This window comes from Arvicola amphibius, chromosome 2 (genome assembly GCF_903992535.2).
Source record: "Arvicola amphibius chromosome 2, mArvAmp1.2, whole genome shotgun sequence".
Classification (NCBI taxonomy): Eukaryota; Metazoa; Chordata; class Mammalia; order Rodentia; family Cricetidae; genus Arvicola; species Arvicola amphibius.
Genome location: NC_052048.2, coordinates 16,037,251 through 16,063,090, shown reverse-complemented (window position 1 = coordinate 16,063,090; position 25,840 = coordinate 16,037,251). Strand labels below are relative to the sequence as shown.

At 45.0% G+C, this 25,840-nt stretch overlaps 1 protein-coding gene across 2 annotated transcripts in view; it reads left to right on the top strand.

Moving 5' to 3' along the window:
- Borcs5 (BLOC-1 related complex subunit 5) overlaps window positions 1-23,807 on the top strand; it is a 90,684-nt gene extending 66,877 nt beyond the window's left edge. The window contains exons 4-5 of one of the 2 annotated variants that reach the window (XM_038320067.1): window positions 3,725-3,790; window positions 22,681-23,807. In XM_038320067.1, the coding sequence (XP_038175995.1) occupies window positions 3,725-3,790; window positions 22,681-22,908 (294 nt within the window). In that variant the 3' untranslated portion in view covers window positions 22,909-23,807. The remainder of the gene's footprint in view (window positions 1-3,724; window positions 3,791-22,680) is intronic. The other variant, XM_038320068.1, reaches the window with a different exon arrangement.
- The last annotated feature ends 2,033 nt before the right edge of the window (window positions 23,808-25,840 follow it).

The window sequence follows — 25,840 nt, the reverse complement described above, 5'->3', positions numbered from 1 at the left end:
CTGATAGTGCCTGTGTTTTTAATTCTTAGGTGTGTTGGCATTAATATATCCCATTAACATAAAATGCTGAGAAGCATTTGAAGGGATTTTGGTGAAGAAAGAGTTGCAATCCCTGCTCAAGCCACATGATTATATAGATTGGAAACAGACTCTGAAGTTTCTAACTCACTGCACAGATCAAGAAACCTCAGTCCTTAAAGTTTACTTGGGACTTGCCCAAGACTTTTCTATTACTTAATGACTAAAGCGGTATTAAAAGCTGAATTGTATGTTTATGTGTGTACATGTATGCATGCAAGTGTGCAGAAGCTGGAAGTCAACCTCAGGTGTTTAGCTTGTTTTTTGAGACAGGGTCTGGGCCTCCCTGGTTAGACTAGGGTGTTTGGCCAGCAAACCCCAGGGATCACTAGTGCTGCAGGACAAGCATACATCACCACTCCCAGCTTTTTTGGAATGTGGGTTGGAGGTCAGACTTGGGCCTCATGTCTGCATGGCAAGCTCATTGCTGACTGATGGATCTTCTGATTGCTATTATTCTTTCCCACTCTTTCTCCTATGAGGTGAGCATCCCCAATCCACTATCTCAGTCCAAGATGCTCCAAAATATGGAACTTCTTGAGCATTGACCTGAGAAGCAAACAGTATTAGGTTTGGGAACATTTACAATTTCAGATTGCTAGTTTGGGGGTGAGCAAATACTCCAAATCAAAAAAACAAAAACCTCCAAAATCTGAAGTACTTTGAGTACAAGTATCATATAAGAGAAACACATACTTGTGTTTTCCTTGTTTGGAGCCTGTCATTTCACTTTTAGTTGCTCTTTTCTTTTTCACACTCAGTTGAAGTGTGAAGAAATATGTACTAATCAGAGCTCCTGTTTCTGAGTCTACACCTAGGATATAAGGTGTGGGGGCAGGGTAAGGGGAGCCTGCAGGGGTGTCCTTCTGTAATATAGACCTGGATGTAGCTACTTGCAGTGTGAACTCTGTACTATGTGCTGCTCTGTGTGTTCTTGCAGGTAAAGACTGATCACAAATAAGAGTGGTTCTCATAGTGCAGCGAGCCCTCGTGTACGCTGGCATTAGTGTTCACTCGCTGTGCCTTCTTCATTTTACAGTCCGAGTAGCATGAACTACTGGCTGGCCAGGCAACTCTGCCTTCCACTGCAAACTGAACCTTCTGCAGATAACATTCTGATTCCTGTCCCTGCGTTGAACATGTTCTGGCATCCGTTTCTGGCTTTCTTGACCTGAAATTATAAAATAGGCTGAAAGGGCTAAATGGCTGCCTTCTTTTTGTCTAAATACTGAGACAAAGAATTTCCAGAAAAGTCCACATTTTTTTTCTGTCTCACACATTATTCTGATATAAATTCCAGGTTGAGACTATGCAGTGTAGTTATACATCCCCCTTCTCACTTCTCCTCTGAACAGCCTTTCTTTGCAGTAGGAATTACAGCTGGTTCCTTGGGCAGCAGGAAATGTGGATGGGAGATTGGGCGCACTCCAGTTCTGGCGGTAAGGCATGCTGCACAGTGCTTCCTCAGGCCTGGCTCCATGCTCCTTTCTACCATCCCTGCCCTGCCAAGACACAGAAATCCTGGAAGAGGGCCAAGTCGAATTTATTACTTGCCTGTTGGAAATGTAGGCTTGTGTTTTTTGGCTAGGCATGAGCACAGCCTGGTTATTTGACTGCTCCTGCTCTGAGATTTAACTCCCTTTACATTCCAGACACTGATTTTTGAGCTTGTGTGAGCAGCCCTACTTACTGTCAGCTCTCCTGGTGCTAGCCACATATACCAGGCTCCAGAGTCTCTGTCTCTTCTTTCACAGACTGGCAGTATTAGAGGCTTTGGGGGTAGCCTTCCCCTGTAAGGAACCCCAGAGAATGCCTATAGTCTGTAAATTAGTGCATTGGTAATATTAAGGACACATAGTTTATAGAAACAGAACTGGAGCTTTAAAAAGATCTTCCCAAACTGGGTGATGGTGGCACATGGCTTTAATTCCAGCACTTGGGAGACAGGGGCAGGTGGATCTCTATGAGTTCGAGGCCATCCTGGTCTACAGAAGGAGTTCTAGGACAGCCAGGGCTATTACACAGAAAAACCCTGTCTTGAAAAACAAAATAAAACAAAATCTTCCATGTCCTACATTTAAAATAATAAGGAATGTTAGTAAATTTGAACATTAGTGCTACGATAGTTTAGATCTAATATGTCAACCAAAGGCCCAAATGGGTCCCCAGGGTCACACTGTTGAGAGGTGGTAGATCCACCCAGAAAAAAATCCCCAGGTTGCTCATGGATGCCAAACCCTTCAAAGAAACACTAACCTGTGTAGTGTTAATCTTTTCCTTTATGACCAGAGTGAGGAGTTGTCCTCTCCTGCAAGTTCCAATATGCCAGCCTTGCTGCAGGAAACACAACATTTCCAGAAAATTCTTTGCTTCCTGTCTGTCTTTCAAGTTACTGTGGCACAAATTTAAAGACTAGTATAAACATCTAATCTGGTTATATCAGGGTTTGTTTTTTATAGTAATGGAAAGCTGACTCACTGTTGCAGGGCCTAAAATAATGCCTGGCTTGTAGTAAACAATGAGTGCTTGTTAAATGAACAGCTTCCTAGAGTCTTCAGTTACTTCATCCTATCAATTGATAAGCTTTCTCATTCTGTCATGGAAAAATAACAGTTGTGAGAGTTGTGTTAGGGCTGGTAGGCCAGGCTGCAGCTGTACTCTTGGCCTGTGTCACCTTCAGATGGTACAGAAGTACTATAGCTTGTGCTACTGCTCTGAGTAAAGCCGTCTTGTTAGCAGATGGCTCTCTGTTGAGTTCAGGTTTTTAGGTTCTTTACATTTGTGACTTTGTGATCTCCACAGCATCTGACTGGCAAAGATTGGGAGTGTCTTATGGGCTGAACCTACCAGTTTCACAGAACTCTGACTCGAACTCAATTATGTGGCCAGATCCACAGGAGCCTGGGAATGGGTGTGTGCTCATGGTTAGACTCAACTCCGATCTATAGGTGGAGCATCTGTGTCATCTTCGGGCTTCTACTCCTACAGCATATGTGTGCAAAGCTTGAGCCTCAGAGTGTCAGGTCACATGGTAAACGGCACAGGGTTTAAGTCCTACTGGGAGTGAGACAGTTGTTCGGGGAACCATTATATTCTTAAAGATCACTGAACAAAACCAAGACATGGAACTATACATTCAACATGACTTCAACTGTGTTCAGTACTCTTAAAGATCAGAAAGGGCACATGACAGCTAATTGATTACATTGCATGTTAGTGGTGGGATTCTTAATGATTTTTCCTCCTCTATCTGTATTTTTTGTTTTACAAAGTCATCATCTTAAACATGAGTCACTCACCTCTCCTATCTCAGAACACTTTTTTTTTCTTCCAAGTGTATCAGCCATCTGAGTTCTGACTCCCTATGTACAGATTTTTTTTTCTTCCTTACCAATGTGTTGTTTTAGTTTTTGTCAAATTGACACAAACTAGAGTCACTTGAGAAGAGGGAGCCTTAACTGAAGATTTACCTCCACCAAACTGGCAAGCCTTTGGGGGGCATTTCCTTGATTAATGATCCATGTGGAAGGACGTAGCTCTATGAGTGACACCACCCCTGGCAGTGATCCTGGGATATATGAGAAAGGCCAAGCAAGCCATGGAGAGCAAGGGCCTAATTAGTGTTCCTCCATGGTTTCTGTTTCAGCTGCCTCCAGGTCCTTGCTTGAATTTCTGCCCTAACATCACTCAGTGCTGGGCTGTGACACGGAAAGTAAGTTAAACAAACCCTTGCCTTTCCGAGTTGGTTTCTGTCCGTGTTTTATCACCGCAGCAGAAAGCAAACTAGGACACTAAGAGTGTGCTCGGAATTCTGTACACGTCCCGTCCTGTTTTCCACCCCCCAGGTGAATGAACTGGCAAGCTCTGTACCAGGGCTCTGTTGTAAATATCAAGGAATTAGGACTAAACACACAGGAAAAACCCTTCCTAGATCTTCTACTCCAGTGGAGAAACAGACGATAAGGAAAGTAGAAAAGAGGGCGGGGGAGCAAAGTAGATGGCATGTAAAGAGATGAAGGTTACCAATTACAAAATAAGGTAAAGGGGAGCCATGCCCTGTCAGTGGGCTACAAGTTATAGACACGGGGCCTGGGCAGGCCTTCCTGGAAGGAAAGCTCTTTAGACCTCCTAGCTTATACAGAGAGCATCAGAAGGCACCAGATTTGTTGACCAATGTCAATCAATGCCCAGGGGTCTTCTCCTTGCTGGTCTTTTCACTGTGGCACTGACCCGCACATTCTGAAGTCTCCTTTGTTGCTGGAGGACCCTCGCAGACCTACCTCCCTCTTTCCTCCCCCCAATAAGGCATCTCCTACTTCTTCCCGGCCTCGAAGATTCCTAAAGGATTTCTTCAGGGCTTGGCTCCAGAGCTTGGGGCAGCAGTTGATTTGCTTCTGCCCGTGCTAACAGACTGCATGCTAATACCGTAAGGCTTGGTTGCCATTTTGGTGGGACTCTGCAGTTCCCACTTTGCACACTGGTCAGGAGAGCTTTTCGCTTGTCTAAGGGCAGACTAAATCACTGCTGGGAATTGCCCACTTGGTATGTTGACAGCCAGACTGTAGATCAGAGTAAAGGACCCTAAAAGAGCTCTGAAAACAAAAATATAATTTCTGGAATAAGACTTATTTACCTCACATGTAGTGGAACACATGGAAAGGGAGTACAGAATGGTATTCCATAGAAATTAGAGTGTGGCTTCCATGAGGGCGTCTCCTATAGCCCAGAGTACCACAGCCCGTGCACTTCTTCCCCTTTTATTTCGCTAAGACTTGGATTTTCTGTAGTCAGATACTTGCCTGCCTTCCATCTCATGTGTAATGGTCATAATCGAGGTCTCCAAAGTCTACCAAATTCAGTTCTATGGCTTCTGCTACATCCATTCTGCTTGAATAATCCATGTCCCACCTCTCTGCGGCACCTGCCCTCCATCAGCCAGCAGCCTAACCATAGGAAGCCATCCTAGTTTCCCTTGTTAGAAGGAAGCCCTGTCTCTTTCCTAGTGTGGGGAAATGTGTCCTGGATCAGTTTTCACAGTAACGTAGCATAGTTACCTACACTGAGTAGGGAATGATATGGGCCTCTGGACTCGTCAGGCTCCCAGGTCATGGTTTACTGTAAGGTGCTTTTTGCTGCTGGAAAGCATATGAAATCCTTAGTCTGTGACCACCATCCAATGTTGAACACTCAAGTTCATTCTTCAGGCCGATGGTGGAGGGGTTTAGTGAGGTTCTTGTCTCTAGCACATCTGAAGTCTACTGTGGTCACACGGCAGTGCTCAGACTGTGAGAGCCTTAGAAAGGGACCACAGAACACTTAGCTAATCCAGTTTGTCACTGGATAGACGTCAGCACAGGTGTCAACATACCAGAGTGTTGCTTAACGCACACAGACTTCTCCTTTCCTTTCATCTGAGACATTGGAGCAAGAAGTTCTAAAATGACAGCTCTGCATGTGTGGAGGTCTTCATCTGTCTGATGGCCTCTTCCAGTTCCCTCTCTGGCCTTTGACTCCCAGTGTTTAGCACCAGCCCTCCAACCCCAGGGTCTCAGACTTACGGCCTCAAGCTGAGAATCGTAGTATGGTGTGAGACTCTGTGAGACTTGCATTGAGCCCACAATTTCTGCCGGTCGGCTGTCTGTCTGACCTTTCTTGCCCCCACACTTTTTCCTTTCTTGCTGCTGTTTATACCTTTTAAAGCCCAGGCTGGGGGCACAATCTGCCTGATTTTTAACATGTTTTGTTTGGGGAACTGATTGATTAAGGTTTTGAGATTCAAAAGGAGAAGCATAAAATAATGATTGGAACAGAATGATGACGCCATTTGGATTCCACAGCTGCTGGTATCTCTTCATTCTCTGAAAGACATGAGTAAAATGTATTCATTACTGAAACACTTGGGGAGAGTATTTGAACAAAGGAAATGGGGTCATTTCAAAATGTCCAGTATGCGGTAATCAATGCCACCCGGCCTGTGGTGTAATTAATGGAAACATTGGCAACAGTCTGCCCATTGTTTGTCCTTGCGCAACAGGAAGTGGCAGGGCAATAGGGAGCCCAAGGAGAAGGTTTACGTAATGCAGAAGGAAGTGGCCAGAGCTCTGCTCAGCCAGCAGCTTTCTAACTACAGATCTTGGCTCACCTGAGTGCCTTCCTTTTCCTAACAAATGCGGAGATGTTCAATTGTTGAGAGTGTCGTTGGTTTTTAATCTTATTTAACAATAGATTTTGTTTCCCTTATGGCTAAAAATGGTGTCCTGAGAAACTTAGTTTTAGATCCTGTACAATTATATTTCAGTGGCAAGGCAGAATGAATTATGGAAAAGAAAATGTAGCCAGCAGGCTGCTTATGTTCACTTAACTCAGACTATGCCGTGGTGACTTTTGAAGTCAGGAGATCTGGAGTTGGGTGTTGGTTGTCCATACCAACTGTGGACATAAGACAAGGGGCTGCTACCCTAGAGCAGGCTTCTTCTTTAAGAGAAAAGGCAGGGTTGTGACATCTTGCAGGACTCTCAACTCTCCTATGCTTTGCCATGAGGCCCCTGAGGTCTAGGAGGTGGAATGGCTGTCAGTGTGCAGTGTATGAAAAGAGGCTAGCCAGGTCTGCAGTGTCCACTGGATTTGCTTTGTAAATATCCACCTCAGATCTGTTAATTTATTGCTTGTGTTTGTTAAAAAGTTAATGCAGATATTTATATTAGAAGTCCAGTGTTTTCTTGCACTACTGGAAAAATCCATCCATTATGGGTTTTAAAGAGGCATCACAAACCTCGCTCAGTATGGTATTGATTTAATCAAAGTCAGCTGACATTTGAATTAATGATTTCTGTAGAAAAGAGGAGCAGAAGTTAAGTGGAAGTGTCTGTTTGTGAAGTCTCTGCTGATGGAGCTGGGTGACCTTGGGTACATTTTTGTCTTCCCAGAATCCCCAATTTACCATCTTTAGCAGAAAAATTATAGTTCCCTTGAGGATTGTCATGGGACATTAGAGTAAGGCATCTAGAGTGTTTAGCAGGCACTCAGGGGACAGCAGCTAGGCCTTGCAGAGGACCTTAATCACAGTTGTTAGAATAATGCGTGAACCAGTGAGCACTCTATACTGGACTCCCCTTCCAAGTCAGTTTGGGGATTACCAAAAGACGCAGTTCCAACTGTGTGTTTTGTTTTTTCTATATCAAGTCAACTGCGGTTTACTGGGATGGGGTTTCATTGTCTTATTTCCAGAGTAAAAGGATACACATGAGCACAAATGGCTGGAGTTTATTCTGAAAGCTGTTGTTGTAGCCTATTCAGAACTGTTTTCTTCAGAACTCTCCTACTGGGGAAACAGGGTCACTTCAGAATACCAGTATGTGGTAACTGGTGCCATTCAGCCTGTGGTATAATTAATGAAAACATCTATCCATTGTCAATTGTGCAAGAGAGAGTCATCCAGAAAAGACTCCTGCGGAGAATGCTGAGTCTTCTGTGGGAACGGAAGAGGCCAGAGAACGCTTAGGTGGCCCTGAAAGGTTCTGGGTTGAGCCTGACCTACTCCAGCCTTTTGATTGTTTGTATCCCCAGTAGACGTCATGAAGTGGAAGTGTGACAGGAGTGAAGAATGGTGACAGGCCAGAATGGGCTAGCTCTGAGTGACAGCAGGCTTGCCTAGTCCCTGAAGTGGAGACAGCTAATGGATGGACGCTGGCGTAAGGAACCTAATCACCCAGGGTATCTCCAGTCAGGAGCATAAGAGAAATAGCCTGACTGCCAGAATCCTCTCACTGTGTCGTATAATCAGGATGTTATGCTGTACTCCTTTGATATTTGGTTTTTATTAAAAAATAAAAGAAGAATGTGGCCAGTATGAGTCAGTTTCAGAACAAGAAGGAAGGGATGCTGAGGGGTGGGTGCTTCAGGTCCTTCACTGTGGCTTGGTGCTGTCACAATAAAGCATGGGGCTGGACATGCAACTTTTACCTTGGATGGTTGCTCTTGTGGCCTGAGTGTCCACCTTGGGTTTGTAATCTTTTTCTTGTCTGCAGTGGTTTGTTTGAGGGCCACTGGACAGTGTTAGTTTAGGATTGTCAAACAGGTTTCATCATTGTGCACTCTGATCCTTTGCAAGTGGCCACGTGGAGTCCAGTGTTAGCAGAGGCTCCCAGTCTAAGTCAGACTCCAGAACAGCCTCGAGGGATGCCTAGTGCTATTACAGGTGTGGAAGGAAGTTCAGGTGTTGGGTTCATTTCTTTCTTTTCTTTTCTTTCTTTTTTTCCTTTCTTTTCTTTTTTTGCTTTTTTCAAGACAGGGTATCTCTGTAGCTTTGGGGACTGTGCCGGAACTAACTCTTGTAGACCAGGCTGGCCTCATACTCACATAGATCCGCCTGCCTCGGCCTCCCAAGTGCTGGGATTAAAGGTGTGCGCCACCACCACCCGGTGGGTTTGTTTATTTCTTAAGACTCACATCTGAGTCTATTACTCGTTTACAGGGCACACTTCCGTGGTCTTTAGTGTGAGTGGAAGATTACATAACAAACACAGGCAGTTCCAGAACACTTGTCCTGCCCCAGAAAGGGGCACCCACTGTCACTCCTACTCTCACTGCCCTGCCACCTGGCAGCTCGCCGACTGTCCTTCTCTATAGATGCCCATTTGGGGCCTTACATGTGAGAAGAATACTATATAGGACCGTGTGTGTCATGTTCTTTCACTTAATGTGACACTTCTGAAGTTTATCCAAGTCACAGTTTTATACTTCATTTGACTCTGTGTCCAAATGGTACTCTGTTCTATGGATGTAATCTCTTTTTTTGACTCTCCCTTCCTACACTGATGGACACAGGTTATTTCTGTGTCTGCCTTCTGTGATGAATGGAGCTGTGAGCACTGATGTATAAACTTATGCATTTATACATATTTTGGTCACCTCATCTCTTTTCCTGGGAGCTAAACTGCTGGCTACGGATAGCTCTCTACTTAACATTTTGAGAAATTGTCAAACTGGTCACCAAAGTGGTTATATCATTTTAAATGCACATCACTATTAGGGAAGGGGGTACCAGTTCCTCCAAGTTCTCACACCATCACTGGCACTTGCTGTTGTCTTTCTTTTGACTTTAGGCCTCCTACTGGATGAGAAGTAGTCTCTCTGGGTTGATGGTCCTTTCCAAAACCTAGAGACATCGGAATCTTCCCCTAGGTGTATTGGCTGTTTCTGTCTTATTTGGGGGGGCATGACTAGGCTGTAATTACACCTTTAAATTCTGCCTGCAGGGCAGTGCTAATTCCTGCAGCTATGCTAACTGCTTTCAGCTTGAAGCAGATACACTGAAGAAGGGCAATATTAAAGCAGTTTTCTTTGAATGTGGTCATATAATCCAGGAATTTAATTTTTAGTGCTGTGAAGAACAAATCTCCAAACATATTTGGTCATTCAGTGAGACTTGTTGCAATAGTATGACCTTGAAGTTTATAGCTTTGTTTACAAGTCACACTTGTAAACATCTAATTTGCATCTTTTTCAAAGGTTTAAGTGTGTGTGAGTGGGTGTGCATACATGAACATGGGTACCCCCTGAGGCCATGGCATTGCATACACTCAGGCTGGAGTTACAGATTGCAAGCCTGACATCGGGTCTTCTGGAAGATCAGTACACTTGAGCCATGGAGCTGTCTCTCTAGCCCTTGTTCATAGTCTCAGGATCACTCCTGGGAGGTAGAAGAGAGAGGTGCTGTACTCCTCATCTTAGAAAGTAGAAGCTAACACTCATTTCTGAAAGGCATACATGTAACACAATTTACATCTGTGACTTCTGATTTCTGTTCTTTTGTTTATGGCAATAAATTAACAGACCACTAGCTTCTACTAACCTGAATGCTAAGAATGTCAAAGGCATGGGGAGAGGTTCCCCCACTTTGTTATAACGGCCTACCCGATGCTCCTACCAACGTATTTGAGAAGTGTCTTGACTTAGTGTTGACAGAGATTTCTGTCCTGCCTGGTCCCACAGCCATTCAGTCTCAAAGAAACACACAGAGGCTTACATTAATTATAAAGTTGTTGGCCTATTAACTCAGGCTTTCTTATTAACTAACTCTTACATCCTAACTCATAATTCTTGTCTGTGTTAGCCACATGGCTCGGTACCTTTTATCAGTGAGGCCTTCTCATCTTGTGTCCTCTGTGTCTGGGTGACGACTGAAGTCTGAGCCTTTCCTCTTCCCAGAATTCTCTTATTCTCATTGTCCCGCCTATACTGCCTGCCTGGATACTGGCCAATCAGCATTTTATTAAACCAATAGAAGTGACAAATCTTTACAGGGTGCAAGACCATTGACCCACAACAACTTAGAATTTTTGGTTACCTTTAACTATAAAAAACTTCATGAGATGACGACCGCAGTAGAACATGGTTCTCAGGCCACAATCACTCATATTTGGCTCCAGAACAAACTCTGAGGTAAAAGCTGTTTTGTGTTGACAGTACCCAGGGCCAAATAGACAAATCTGGTCACCGTCAGGTCCCAAGAGACTATTAATGACCTCAGAATTTGTTAAGGGAGTGATTGTCATTTTCCTACTTAGCTCTTCAGGAAGCGAGCAGAGTCATGCATCCCTGAATGTTCTTGCATTAGCCATCCGGAGAGGGATAAAGCTGGGATAGAGGTGAGACTGGAAAGATGACAGGAAGCTGCTGGTTTTGTCCACCATGGCCTATTGCTCCCTAAAGCCATATTCCTAATGTGTTCTCCTTGGGAAATAGGATTTATGTGCAGAGAAGGTGAGCTATCTATTGAGATCAAATTACAATTGACCTTGAAGCTTAAGTTAACAGAGACATCACATTAAAAGCTGAACATTACTTCTTAAAGCATTGCTTTTAAAGGATGAGAAAAACAGACAATTTTGTGTATTTTCTTAGTTGAGTCCATAAGGGTTTTTTTGTTTTAAAATAAGGTTTTGCTATGTTGCCAGGCTAGCCTCAGTCTGAGCTTGGCCAATCTTCCTATCTTTTCAGTGCTGAGACCTCAGATGTATAATACAATATCCAGTTTACATTTCCTTTTTACTTATGTATTGGAGAAAAAGGAAGTCTGTTTGCTTGCCTTTATTTTGGGGTGTCACTATATCACTGGCTGGTTTTGGACTCAGACACCTGCCTGCCTCTGCCCCTCTAGTGCTAGGATTAAGGCATGTGCCCTGGGGCTGGCATGTTTTCAGGATGTCTTATAAAGGGCTGGGGATATGGCTCAGGTTTGCATAGCATAAATAAAGCTCTGGGTTCAATTCCTGGTACTGATAAAATATTTCTAAAAATGTATGTACTTATGCGTACTTACATTTTTTATTGTTATCATATTGGGTCTGACTAAGCAGTTGTAAGACTTGCTTATATTCATAGCTGAAGACAGCAACTAAAAAGACTTGGGGCCAAGGCCAGAGCATATGCCCAGTATTGGTCATGGGTCCCATCCCTGGTACTACAAACTGATAACAAATAAAGGACAGGAAGGAGTTTTTGGTAACTTAATCTTGGGTTCCTTGGTAGAGTGCAATAGTTTAGTTCTGTTGGGAAACTTGGAGGGGAACAAGTTGTAAGATTTTATAGGTCAGAAGTTCATACCAAAGACTAAGTCTGGGGAGACCCACAATGGGAAACCGTATTTTGATTCAAGGCCTGAGGATGGCTCTGGCCTTTGGAGATGAGACACACACCTCCATCTTTGCAACAGGGTCACATTATGTGTCTGCACACTTGACTTGCACATCACTTTCCCTGTAACGATGCTTTCCAGTCTCGAAGAGATTTCTGGACTGTATCTGTAGATGGAAGTTTCTGTTCCCGCAGATGTTCAGTCCCAAAGAAACACACAGAGATTTATATTAATTATAAAATGGCCTATTAGCTCAGGCTTATTATTAACTAGCTCTTACAACTTAAATTAACCCATAATTCTTGTCTATATTTAGCTAATGGCTTAGTACCTTTTCTTAGTGCAGCATTTCATCTTGCTTCCTTTGTGTCTGGCTGGTAACCGACTCTCTCTGCCTTTCCTCTTCCCAGAATTCTCCTAGTCTGGTCATCCCACCTATACTTCCTGCCTAGCTACTGGTCAATCAGCATTTTATTAAACTAATATGAGTAGCAAATCTGTACAGTGTACAAGAGCATTATCCCACAGCATGGATTCCTGTTTCAGTTCACATGATTGTTACAAAGCCTGTTTTCTGCCTCTTATAGACATTGCCTACATTCTGTCCTGTAATCCTCCTATCCACCTTTAGGGAAGGTACTGTTACTATCTCCAGTTGAGGAATTAAGCTGATATTCAGAGCTGTTAAGTAACTGAAGCCTCCAAAGGTAATTGGCCGTATGTGAACCCAGTCTTTAGAGCCAGTTCCGTTACTTCACAGGTGCTGTATATCTGCATGTCGCATTGGAGTGGCTCCCTGACCTCCTGATTATTGTATTGTTCCTGTGGTTACCTCTCTCCTCATTCCATGCTCCAAAGCCCTAGCCTGGAACTTGGGAAAACTTTCTTGTGTCTGCATAGGCCATCTGCAGGCTCTGGAAGGCTGACCTACTCAGAGGTAGAGCCCTGTCCAGGTGTGGGAGGTGAACCATTGGGAATTTCAGCCCAGTGAGGAACAGGACCACTGGAGCAGGCCCCTTCTGAGGCTGGATGTTTGAGCCCAATGGACACAGGAACCATCAGTGGCCACTGTACATTTGACAGGAGGAACTACTCAGAGACAAAGGACAGTTATGAGCCTGGAAGCCCCAGGGTCTGCAGAGTGATTTGAAAATTGAGCAGAGGACCTGAGTGCTAATCCCAAAAATTCAGATAAGCCAGGTATGGTAGTGCTTGTCTGTAGTTCCAGCACTTCTAGGTGAGATGAGAGGAAGAGGCAGGGGAGACCAAGAGGCTCATAGGTCACCTAGCCTGGTATACCCAGAAGGAAAACAAAGACTCTCAAACCAAGTGGAAAGTGAGGATTGATGCCTGAGGTTGTCCACTAACCACGCATACCCCATGGCACACAGCCACCCACACTCAAACACACACACACACACACACATACACACACACACACACACACACACACACACACACACACACGTCATAAACACATAAAAGCAACAAGATGTAAACCAAGCATAGCTTTTTGCTGTCCTCATTGTGGCAGGGATCCCAGGGCTCACTTAATACAGCTGCATGATAGCATCTGGCTGGGCCTCTTTCCTAAACATGCCTACCCTGTGCCCGCTGGCTTTTCTTAGCCTAGTTCCCCTAGCTCCCCTGAAGGGATGGGAGCTATTCCAGGCAGTCCCTAGGTCTTCCCTCCAGGCCATTCCAGTGTCTTCACTGGTTCCCTGCTGCTTTGCCTCCCCTACCCCAGGTTCACTTGATGTTTAACAAAACAGAGGCACACTCCTTAGTGACTTATTTTATGATCATATAAAAACACAGCTCTCACCTCAGAGAATAAGGTAGTTTATTCTAAAGCCAAAATTTGTGACTGTGACCTGGGAACACAGATTCAGCTTACCCTGAATGTCATATTTTAGTTTGGTAACAGCTTCGTGAAGTGTTTATAGTGGTATAAAAACTATATAGTTAAATAATAGTATAGCACAAAGAAAATCATCTAGATTCTTCATATGTCAGAAACCATGCAACATCTGAGCCAGGCTTATTTTGCTTACAGTGACAGTTTCCAGTTCTATCAATTCTCCTAGCAGATGACATAATTCTATTCTTCTATTATTCATTCCTCTAGCTGTACAAACTCTCTGGATGGATGGAAGAACCACTCATTTCTTGATGGATGTCTAGGCTGACTACTCTTTTTAATGTGTGTTCTTAGTGCTGTAAACATGTGGATTTTATTTCTGGGCTGTGTTCTGTCCATTGGTCAATGTGTCTGTTTTGATTTCTATAGTTTCACAGTATGTCTTGGAGTCAGGTATTTTTTGTCCTTCCCTCCAGGGCTGCTCTGCTCAGGCTCCACTGTGGTCACCTAAGTTTCAGGGCACCTGTTGTATGGGACAGCTTGTTCATTTCCCAGCTGCCCACACTCCCAAAATAACCACACAGAAACTGTATTAATTAAATCACTGCTTGGCCCATTAGCTATAGCTTCTTATTGGCTAACTGTTACATCTTAATTTAACCCATCTCCATTAATCTGTGTATCACCACATGACTGTGGCTTACCAGATAAAGTTCCATCCAGCATCTGTCTCTGGTGGCGGCTACATGGCATCTCACTTTTTAATGGATTATTAAAAATTGCTGTGGACCCCTGAGTAGCTTGCTTGCAGGATCCCCAGCAGCAGCAGGCAGCAGGCAGTGGGCAGGGGGTCCAAAGAGCAGCCAATTCCAGGCAGGGATGGTGCATGAAACCATGTGGCAGGTCTCTGAAGGTGGCTGGTCCCCGGCAGCATCCCCTGTGGCAAGCTATGGTGGCGGCAGCCAGGCAAGAGACAGACAGATAGGCACACCACGCAGAGTGAGGTTGGATATTTATTTAGTGGTTATGGAAGGAAAGGGAGAAGGGGAGAAGAACAGAGAGGCAGAGAGAGAGAGAGAGAGAGAGAGAGAGAGAGAGAGAGAGAGAGAGAGAGAGAGAGAGAGAGAGACAGAGACAGAGACAGAGAGACAGAGACAGAGAGACCAAAGCTGCCTCTCCGAGAGGGAGCCAGAAAAAAAAAGAGAACTCAGGCTGGAAGCTGAAGATCAGCCTTTCTCAGCAGACAGGGGAGGGAGTGGGCATGGCTTGTCTTTTAACGAGACAGAACAATCATTACATCGCTGACTTCGCCTTCTTTCTCCCAGTAGTTTAGTTTTCCCTGGCTAGCTAAGTTCTGCCTTGCTTTGGGCCAAAGCAGTTTCTTTATTCATTAACCAATAAAAGCAACACATAGACAGAAAGACTTCCCACACCATTTCCCCTTTTCTGTGTAAATGAAAAGGAAGGTTTTAATTTTAACATACTAAAATTACATATACAAAACAAGTATCAAGCAAGAATTGCAGTTACAATATTTATATCTACTTTATCTTTTATCATAACTAAGGAAAACTATATTATTACTATCTATTCTTCAACTCCATCGAAGACTCCAGAAGGATGTAATATTACCTAAGTAAACAGGAAGTGCATTGTAAGCAACTTCCAAAACTCTAGAATTGACAGAGACATCTCACTACCTGGACAGTCACCCAAAGTTCTTTTATACCATTGGGGCATACATCTTCAGCCTACAAGCCCATAGTATCTTTCAGACTTTTCCATGAAGCAGGAAATTTCAAAGACAGTTCCACTTTTATTGGCAGTTTGTCAGCCACTTTTTTCTGTGTCCTGCAGAATGTCTGGCAGACTCTTTCATGAAGCAGGAACCCTGAAGGACCATCTCACCTTTAGGCAAGTTCAGCAGTCATCTCTCCATGGGTCCCACATGTCCAGTTCATACAGCATAACATCAAGCAGTCCAGGCAAGAGCAGTTTCTTGCCCAAATGGCTAGCAAACTCCATAAGGAGCCTCTTCGATGCCCATCTTCCTCTTGAAGTAATTGGTGCTGCCAGGAGCAGATGTGTCTCATTTTTATGAAAAATCCTAAGTTCTTAAAACATTTTAAATGCCATATTCTGTAGTCTTTGAGAGGTTTGAAGAATAACTATCCATATGAAATATACCTTTATACATCTAGAAAATCTAACAAGACTACAAGCTTGATTATTATAGATGACTATATTAATCTATATTTCTTAATTATACATTACATTTTTAAATGAGCTGCACAAACACAATACCTTAATCAAGAGCTAAAATATACATAATGGACCTTAACTTTGTATCAAGAAAGCAAGATCCATACCAATGCAAATCTCTATTGCATGTCCCCCCTTTAAATATAAACAAACATTTATAAACAATCATTTAGGGAATTTGGGCATAGTTTTCTCCAAATGCTTTCTGCTTTTTGTTGGGTGAAGTAATTTTTTGGGGGTGTTCACAGTGGCCTTTAAGGGGCTCTTGGTCCATCAAACCACATTGGTCTGGAAGGATTCCACAGGTTCTCATTCTCTGTGGAAACAAAAGCAGAACCTCTTTTCCAAAACAACTTATCCTTAGACCCAAATTTTGAGGACAAGATACCTTTAAATTATATATGTTGGTTAGTTAGCTCCTTCACAGTCAAAAAAATTCAAAAACACAACAATATACATAATCCAGACTCTCTGTGTATATTCCATCTTTATGTGGCTTATTTTTCTTTACTCCTATTACTTCTTCTACAAGTTTACTCTGTCTCTTGAAAGACTTTGCTTTATTTTTTAAAACAATTTACTTCCTTTTATAGTATTTTTCATCTCTCTCCCAAGTCTACATATATATTTATCCAACACTGTGACCCATTTAGAGGTCTTTTTTTTTTATCTGAATCTGTCTTTATTGTGTATCTGTAATTATTTTCTGACCAGAAGTACCCTTTTTTTCAATGCTAAGTGGGCATGGCTAGGGCCAACACATCCCTGCCTGCTTGCTTCACCCAGTCCAACATGGCGGATGCAGGTACACTGCCTCTGAGAATCATGTACATTGCCCCATTTTTAGGCACACAGCGTGTCTATATTGCCATTAAACAAGTTGTAACACTAGACTTACAGACCGCATTTAAATGCTCAGCCTCCTGGAAGAGCCAGAGTTTGTGCTGGCAGCATGGACCAGGAAGACACTTTTCTTTTCTGCTACCACTGAATTAGGGAGACCTCTTTTAAAGGAGCTATGACATGCTGCCATCTGAAAAAAAAATGTGGCTAAACTTTGTTTTTCTGTGTCTAGAATTCCTTTCCAAGCTTTCTCAGGTTTTATGTGGATATAGTCAGCCCCACCTTGACATGCCAGTTTGTTGTATGAGGCAGCTTGTTTGTTTCCCAGCTACCCAGACTCCCAAAATAACAGAAACTGTATTAATTAAATTACTGCTTGGCCCATTAGCTATAGCTTCTTATTGGCTGTTACATCTTAATTTAACCCATCTCCATTAATCTGTGTATCACCACATGGTTGTGGCTTACCAGATAAAGTTCCATCCAGTGTCTATCTCTGGCAGTGGCTACATAGCATCTCACTGACTTTGCCTTCTTTCTCCAAGCATTCAGTTTAGTTTTCCCCATCTAGCTAAATTCTGCCTTGCTATAGGCAAAAGCAGTTTCTTTATTCATTAACCAATAAAAGCAACACATAGACAGAAGGATCTCCCACACCAGGCACCTTTCATATGTCTGTGCAGAATGTCTTTGGTGTCCTGATAGAACTTCATGGGTTTTCTTAATACAAATTGAAAATACTAATTGTTTTTCTAGATACAAATCTCTCAAATATATATGTTGTGAATATTTTCTTTGTGTGTGGATTGCTTTTTTCATTTTTTTATATTTATTTATGTGTGAGGTATATACATACCGTATGTGTGTAGAGTGGTCTTTTGAAACATTATGCTGTCAGAGACAGCGCGTGGTGATGGAGGACAAAGTCTGAAGAGGGAGCTAACTGAATGGTGAGATCTTGAGGGCAACATTATCTCTTTATGGTGCTAGTGTCACAGACACCCACTTCGCAGAGGCTTATGCAACAATAATTGTTTCTCCCTGGCCTGGCACAGTGGCCCTTGCCCACAGAAGCCCCATGGCTTGGGCTTCTTGTAGCTTCCCTTCCTGCCAAGCCATGGGCATGATTCACAGGTTCTCCCTCAGCTGCAGCAGAGAGGATAGAGGAACCAAGCAGACAGGGAGCAGCTCACTACCAGCTGGCAGCTGAGAAATGTTACTCGAGGCCGCTGTGCCTGACACATCCACCAGAACAGACCAGGACACAGGCATGTGACCATAGGAGGAAGGGTTTTAAAACACAAGTTATGGAGAATAAACAGTTGTTCACTGTTTATTGGAAAATCAAATTGTTTGTTTAAAAAGTTAGGATTTCTTCTAGAAGTTCCCATAACCTAGTAACTTGCCACTTTTCTCTTTCTGGGCCTGCCTGTGTTTCCTGGAACAGTAAAGTCATGTTAATGTGCACAGTAATGGTGTGGAGGGAGGGAGTTTGGGATTTGAGTGTCTCTGTCTTGGGAGCCAGCTTGGCACATGGCATGTACCAAGAGTCACTGATGTGGAATGTCATGTGCATTGTTCACCCCCAGAAGTGTCACCTCCTCCTGCAGTATCTGCATGCCCAGCTGGATATGGGGCCATGCAAGCAAGTGTGTGCATCTTCACAAATGCTTCACAAGTTGGCTGGAAAACCACTGAGCTTCATGTGTGTCAGGGTTAATGAGTTGATTGCCAAGCACTTTAGCCATGACCCACAAGAGCCTGGGAGGTCAGTTCAGGTCACCTCCTATATCTGACTTCATCTGTCTGTCTCTGTGGTTGTATCAAGGATGGAGAGCAGGGGATCTCCCAGCAAGGTATTCCGTGATAACTGGAGAAAGTTCTACAGTATGAGCAGTTGCATGAGCTGTGCTGGTTATCCCTTCCCACTGCCACTTCCCCTCCCAAGAGGTTTATTTGGGGGCATCTTGGCAGGCCCAGTGGCCAGCCCTTAGGAGCACTGAGAAACTGGCACAGTGCTTCCTAAAAGCTAGGGAGTTCATGTGCCCGTCTTCTTATGGTACATAACTTTGACACTGAGTTCCCATTCAGGTGGATTTGGTTTTGTTCTGCCCCCTCCCACCAGCTCCTCTTTGTCTCCTGAACATTGGAAAATCACTGAAGAGGTCCTAATACTGCCCCACCCCATTTTACTGTAGAAAAGTAGAAGGATTGGCTTTCTTCAGGCCTGGCTTTGATCTCCCATTTTTGTGAAAACCTTTCTCAGAGGCTTGATGTGGTCAGACATTCTGTGCTTCATGCTGGAGGCAGAAGGGAGTAAATAGGAAGAGAGAGGCAGGAGGAGTGAGCATAGTGTTCAGAAGTTTGGAGTGAGATGAGCGTCTTGTAAGGGTTTGGTCAAGAAAGGGGTCATGTGTAGATGTGGGGTCCTTGCAGAGGGGTACAGGCATATAAAGCACAAGACATGCCCTCCCTTACCTCCAGCTGATATCTGTGCAGCTGAGGAAGGGGCATTCCAGGGAGTGTTCAGGCTCTGACGTGGTCCTCTGGTCCTCCATGTGGTCTAGAGGTATAGTTAGCACTTTGTGTCCTGGCCTAGGAGCTGTGACTTCCCCTAAGCTTCCCCTGACTGATCACAGCTTCACTAAAGCATTCTGGGAGGAAGAGAGATGAAGACCAGGTTTTGAAAAATCCTGTGTTAGATATCTGAGTGCGCTATTTTCTTTCCCACAACTTTGTAAAGACATGTGTGGCCTTTAATGACAGATAGATGGTCTAAGAACTGTTAGGGAATTTCCTCATGGCATGTGAAGTGCGAGCCTGCGCAGCTGTATGGTGGAGGCACAACACACTCAGGCTGTGGGCAGTGCCTGCGAGTCCTCGGCTGCAGCCTGCACAGCATGTTCTAGGGCTGGATGTCAGCTGGAGACACAGTGGCAAGGGTCTGCTCACTTCCACAGAGCCAAACATCAACAATGCAGCAATAGAGCTAGAGAGCGGGATGCCCAGGACGGGCACTCAGGGTGTTAGTGAGCACTGAGGAAACTACTCTACCTGACTACACTAGACACAGGCTGCACTGCCTTATAGAAAATGTCTCCTCGCCAGGCAGAGCTGGTGCACACCTTTAATCCCAGCGCTCAGGAGGCAGAGACCGGCGGAGACCAGTCTGGTCTAGAGAACAAGTTCCAGGACAGGCTCTAAAGCTACAGAGAAACCCTGTCTTGAAACCCCCCCCCCCCCAAAAAAAAAGTTTCCTCAATACATTAGTTTTAGCTTACTTAAGATTTTTGTTGTTTCCTTTGCTTTTTGTTTAGAGATAAGGTCTTACTATGTAGCCCTGTTTGTTCTGGAACTCTAGTAAAAGTATGTGCTGGCTAAACTTCTTCTGTAATACACTTAACTTAAAATGCACATTGTACTGCTGTGCAAAAAGTTCTCTTCATAGCCGCATTCTGCAAGCTTTTTCCTAGTAGTTTAAAATGTTACCTTTGAAACTTTATTAAAAGTTGCTTTTATTATGTGTATGACTGTGTTTGAGTGTATCTGTGTGCACCACACAGGTGCAGGAGCCCTTAGTGGTCAGAAAACTCCCTGGGATAGGAATATGAGGTGGGTGTGAGCTGCCATGTGGATGCTTGGATCCAAGCCTTAGCGCTCGGCACCTGTGAATCACCTCTCTGGCCCCATTAAGCTCTGTTCTTGCAGGGTAGAGCAAGGCTCATGGGTGTCACTCTTCCGGTCCTCAGTTTGTCCCACTTGGTGGTCCTGGTGGGCAGTGACAGGCACGGGGCTGTCCTTTCCCATGGGGATGAAGCCTTTTTCTCCCAGGGACCTGTCTGAATCCTTCCCTCCCTTCCTCCCTCCCTCCCTCCCTCCCTCCCTCCCTCCCTCCCTCCCCCCTCTCTCTGAGCATTCTCTGTAAAGCAGAGACAAAGCATCTAGCAGAGGTTCTCGACCTGTGGGTTACCTTGGGGGCCGCCTGGCCCTTTCTCAGGAGTCACCCAAGACAATCAGAAAACAGATGCTTACATCGCGCTCCAAACAGCAGCAAAATTACAGTTATAAAGTAGCAATGAAAACAGCTTTATTATGGTTGGGGTCAAGCATGAGGAACTGTGTTAAAGGGTCACAGCATTAAGAGGGTTGAGAGCCACTGGGAAGGCTGGGTGTCCAGGCAGAACTCTCAAGGAAGCTGACTAGTGTCAGGCAGTGACCATCTTGAGGACTATTGAGACCTATCCTGGGATATTTGGGAGTGTGTGTTACTCATTCCCTGTTGAGATTTCTCTCTATGAAAGAATCCTGGGACCAGTGAGACGGCTGAGTGGGTAAAGGTGCTTACAGCCAAGCCTGATAACCTGAGTTTGGTCCCTGGTACCCTCATGGTGGAAGAGGAGAACCTATACTCCCCAAGTTGTGCTCTGACCCCCACAAGCGCAGCACGGCTCCATAGGAACACCCCAGTACACACATTAAGCCAACTGAAAACAAAACAAGCATCCTGAGTGTAGGCACCAAATGGAGGAGCTGACTGGCTTGGTCGAGTGAGCTGCTGAAATCTATAGCTTCTGTCCCCTTCTCTGCAAGAAGAAAACTACACAGCAACATTGCTGTTTTTCTTGATCACAAATTATGTTTTATTTACTCTGGGTGTACCCAGTCTCACCCATGTGTAAACGGGCCTGTGATGGCGTAAGTCGGTAAAGCATGAGACTCTTAATCTCAGGATCGTGGGTTCGAGCCCCACGTTGGGCGCCAGATGATGGTGTAAATCACAAACAATCCCACACCAGTTTGGAATTATGATTAATAGAATGGTTATTTATTTAAAGGGGAAAAAACTTACAGATCACCATCCCAGACAACAGCCCTCTGTGCAATCAGGAAGGGAGCCTAGTCGTCAGAAGCGGAGCCAGAAGCCAGAGAGCGAGCAGAGGGAAGTGGCCGCATTTTTAAAAAGAGAGACCACGCCCCCAATGGGCTGGTATCTCAGCGGCTATTGGCTGAAGGAGCAGAAGGAGCTCCTGCAACAGGCCTGTGTGCCTGTGGAGGTCAGAGGACAACCAGAGGTCAGTTCTCACCTTCCACCATCAGGGTCACCCACTGAGCACAGAGCAACGCTTCAGCCAGTGCGAGTACTATAGCAGATAGAAACCCCCATTGCCTGGTCATGGCCATGTGGTATGCGAGTGAAATAAGTGCCAGTTACATCCGTGTCCAGACTCAGGTACACACAGCATGGCTGTCAAGCACATCCATGACCAGCACTCGGGTACACGCAGCATGGCTGCCAGGCACATCCATGTCCAGCACTCAGGTACACAGAGTGGCATAGGAGGTATTGAAAACACGCAGCTCTTACTGGCTCACTGTTGTGCTAGAGCAGTGGTTCTCAGCCTTCCTAATGCTGCAACCTAGTGTAGGAGGTCCTTCTGTATTTGTGTTGTTTTTATTGGTTATTAAAGAAACTGCCTTGGCCTAGTTGATAGGGCAGAACTCAGGTAGGCAGGGAAGACAGAACAGGATTCTGGGAAGAAGGGCAGATGCCATGGTTTTCCTGCCTGTGATAGTCGCTGGTCAGACTCATGCCAGTAAGCCACAGTCAAGTGGCGATACACATTAATGGAGATGGGTTAAACTAATATGTGAGAGTTAGCCAATAAGAGGCTAGATATAATGGGCCAGGTAGTAATTTAATTAATACAATTTCTGTGTGGTTATTTCGGGGTTAAGCTAGCTGGGCAGCTGGGACAAAGGTCCAGAAAAGGGGCCCCACGCTCCTCTACTACAGCAACCCTTTAATAAGGTTCCTCAAATCATGGGGACCCCCAATCGTAAAATTATTTTTGTTTCTACTTCACAACTGTGGTTTTGCTACTTAAATAGCTGGTATGCGACCCCTGCAAGAGTTGCGCCCCACAGGTTGAGAACCGTTCATCTAGACACTTGCTAACAGAGTATAATGTGTGTATTTGCTTCTGTTTGCCTCCTACAGATGGATCTGTCCGTGGAAACCCTCTTTTGCTTCATGCAGGAGCGCCAGAAAAGATACGCCAAGTATGCGGAGCAGATCCAGAAGGTTAACGAGATGTCGGCCATACTGCGCCGCATCCAGATGGGCATCGACCAGACGGTGCCACTAATGGAGAGGCTGAACAGCATGCTGCCCGAGACCGAGCGCCTGGAGCCCTTCAGCATGCGGCCTGAGCGGGAGCGGCACTAGCAGGCACCTGCCCCGCTGGCCGCAACTCCTCCAGCCTCCTCTTGTCCTAATGTTTGCTTAGATGCGGTTGACCGACACCCGACTTTCCCAGGTGGTCGTTCATGATTCCCTTAGTTGGGACAGCTGAATTCCTATGAGTTCTTTAAAGAACATTGCCTCCAGAGTTATTTTTATTTTGCTCAGATTTTTTTTAATTAAAAGTTTATATAGACTAGCTCCTGCAATGAAACTGGAGAAAACGTTAAGAAACGGTGTTCTCCTTTGCACCCGTGAGACTCCTGCTTCTCAGGGTTGTGGTCATAAATATAAGATCTAAGTCCAGTTTCTGACCCCATGAAAGCTGCCATCACATCAGGGAACTGTCTGGCAGTGTCCTCCTCCCCTCCCGGAACACTGCCTCGGTTTCCAGGTACGGTGCCCCTCCCTCCTGTGGGCCGCTGTTGTCGTCTGTTAGAAGGGCCTTCCTATATGGAGTTCAGCCTTCTGTGACCGTGGGCAGACCTCGGCCTCCGTAACAAGGTCTGCACCAACATTTGATCGTACCCTCCAGTGGTGGTCTTTCGCTCACTCCAGACCCGCTGAGCTCCCTGATGCTCCAGGGACATGAAAAGGGCTGTAGCCTCTGCCTTCCACTGTCCGCTGTGGACCATGAAGCTGAGGAAAGAACTTCTGCCCATCTCAGGAGTTCAAGGAAGAAAGGCCCAAGGGAAGCGGGGTGGAATGAATGCGGGACAGGCCTGAAGAGAAGAGCTGGGGTCTGAAGAGATGGGGCTGGAGCCTGCAGCCGCTACCGTGCTCCCTGTATTCCTCCAGAACCCGGAGTATCAGGAGCCAGAAGAGCCTTCAGTGTTTTTATAAGATTAAAATTAATCTGCTTAATTTATTGTGTAACAGCTAAACTTGATCTGATTCTAATCTTTTTATTTTTAATTTTATTATTATTGTGATTGTGTATCTGGTGTGTTGTGTGTGGATTGTCACAGTGCGTGCTTGGAGGTCAGAAGACAACTTTGTGGAGCTGGTGCTCTCCTTCCACCTTTATGTGGGTTCTGGGAATCGAACTCGGGTCTCTTGGCTTGCATGACAAGCATCTTTACTCAATGAGCCATTTTACCAGGCCCACAAAATCCTGGTTCTTGATCAGATACTAATTTATAATGTTTTTAAAACCCCAACTAAAATGTAGGGCATAAGACAGCTGAATGGCAGAGGAAGCATGACTATGTACTTGTAGCTGGCCTGGAATTCACTCCTAGGCCAGGATGAGCTTGTGGCCGCTTTCTGTCCAGAGTGCCAAGGTTTCAGATTTCACCATTCCCAGTATGTCTAGAATGTTCCAGATGACTAAATACATAAAGATTGTCCATTTGTTTGGAGCTGGAAGAACCCAGGCAGGACCTACCACTTCCAGGGTAGCCTCTGGGTCGTAGTCTGCCTCCCTTCTTGGGGCTAATGTCTTCATCCTCATGTGGAAGGAGGTGAGGTGGGCTGAGAGAGCTTTGGAGAGCTGCAACAGTGAGCTGGGCGTGGGGCCATGGTTTCCCTGTGTTGAGCCCCCAGTGAAGGTGGTCTGTACATATTTTTTTCTCATGACTGAAGCTTTAGCCATTTCTAGAGCAATCCCCAGGAGTTACAATGTAAAACAGATGTTCTGTAGCATAAATCCTACGAAATACCCTACGATGGCTCTGGACCACGCCCTGGGTGAAGGAATGGCAGCCCGCATCAAATAATCCCGCCAGTGTTCCCAGTGCTCTGCCTTCAGTCTCATGGGCGTGTTCAGATGTCAAATAACTGAGACTGTAGTTCCAAACTGAGTTTGCTCTTTGTCCATTGATCTTTTCTCCCATAGCGTTTCATTCTATTTTTGATTTTTCATACTGCTTTAATATTTCCACAAAGCATTTTAATATGTGATGTAGCTAGATGAGGCCCCAGTTGTCCTCAGAAATAGTTTTTTTCCTTTTCTCGAAGTTTCAGATGGGCAGAAAGTTGCACAGTACTGCAAGAGGTGCACATGGACTGGGGCTTCTTTTCAGCCACCACCACTGTCTTTCCCTGAGTTTCTGGAATATTTAGAACCTAGCTCTATGCAGAGATTCTCCCAAGCCTTCAAAGAAAGAAGGGCTAGTCGTTCAGAGCTGTGTGTACAGTGCAGGCTTCCGTTGCTGCCATCAACTTGACTTTGCTTAGCGAATGCCTGAAGTGCCACTCAGACTCAGCCCGAGGGCTGCGCTCTCCGGCCATTTCTTCATATCATGGCAGAAGGGTTGGGGATGAAAGAAGCTGAAGCAGCCAGCTCGCTTTCTTCAAGAAATTAGGGCAAGGCTAGAGCTTGTGTTGGGGATCCTCCTAGTTTAATGTGTTGCTGTGGGATGGGGAAGGAGGTGTGAGCTTGGCTAGAAGCCCCTTCTGGTCTCCTTTAGGGTGAGGCTGACCACCAGCAAAGTTCCGCTGAGATATGGAAGAGGGTGAGCCCTGTTCCATCTTCTACATGGCTACTGGGATCTGCTCCAGCCTGAGGAGTGTCGGCTTCTTCAGAGCATCCATGCACCTGGATGGAAGCTCCCGTGTGAGGAGAAGCTGCCAAGGGCTTCTGGGGTCCTTTTCCAAGGGAATCTGGGAAGGCGAGTGATGTATCAAAACATCCTCATGCTGTGTCTCTTGGATGACTGCTATCCTATCTGGCCAGTACAGGTTGTAGTGGAAATGAAGAAATAGCCTGGAGTTGTCAGAGAACCCTGGATGGAAGTTTAAGTTTTTGGTAAACCATTTTTATTTCCCTGAGCCTCAGTACTATAGTTTGGAGCTAATGTCCCTCAAAGGTCCATGAATGCGAAAAGCCCAGTCAGTCCCCAGAAAATGGTGCTGTTGGGAATAGGGGGACCTAGGAGATGGGGCCTGGTGGAAGGAAGTCTGGTCATTGGCAAGC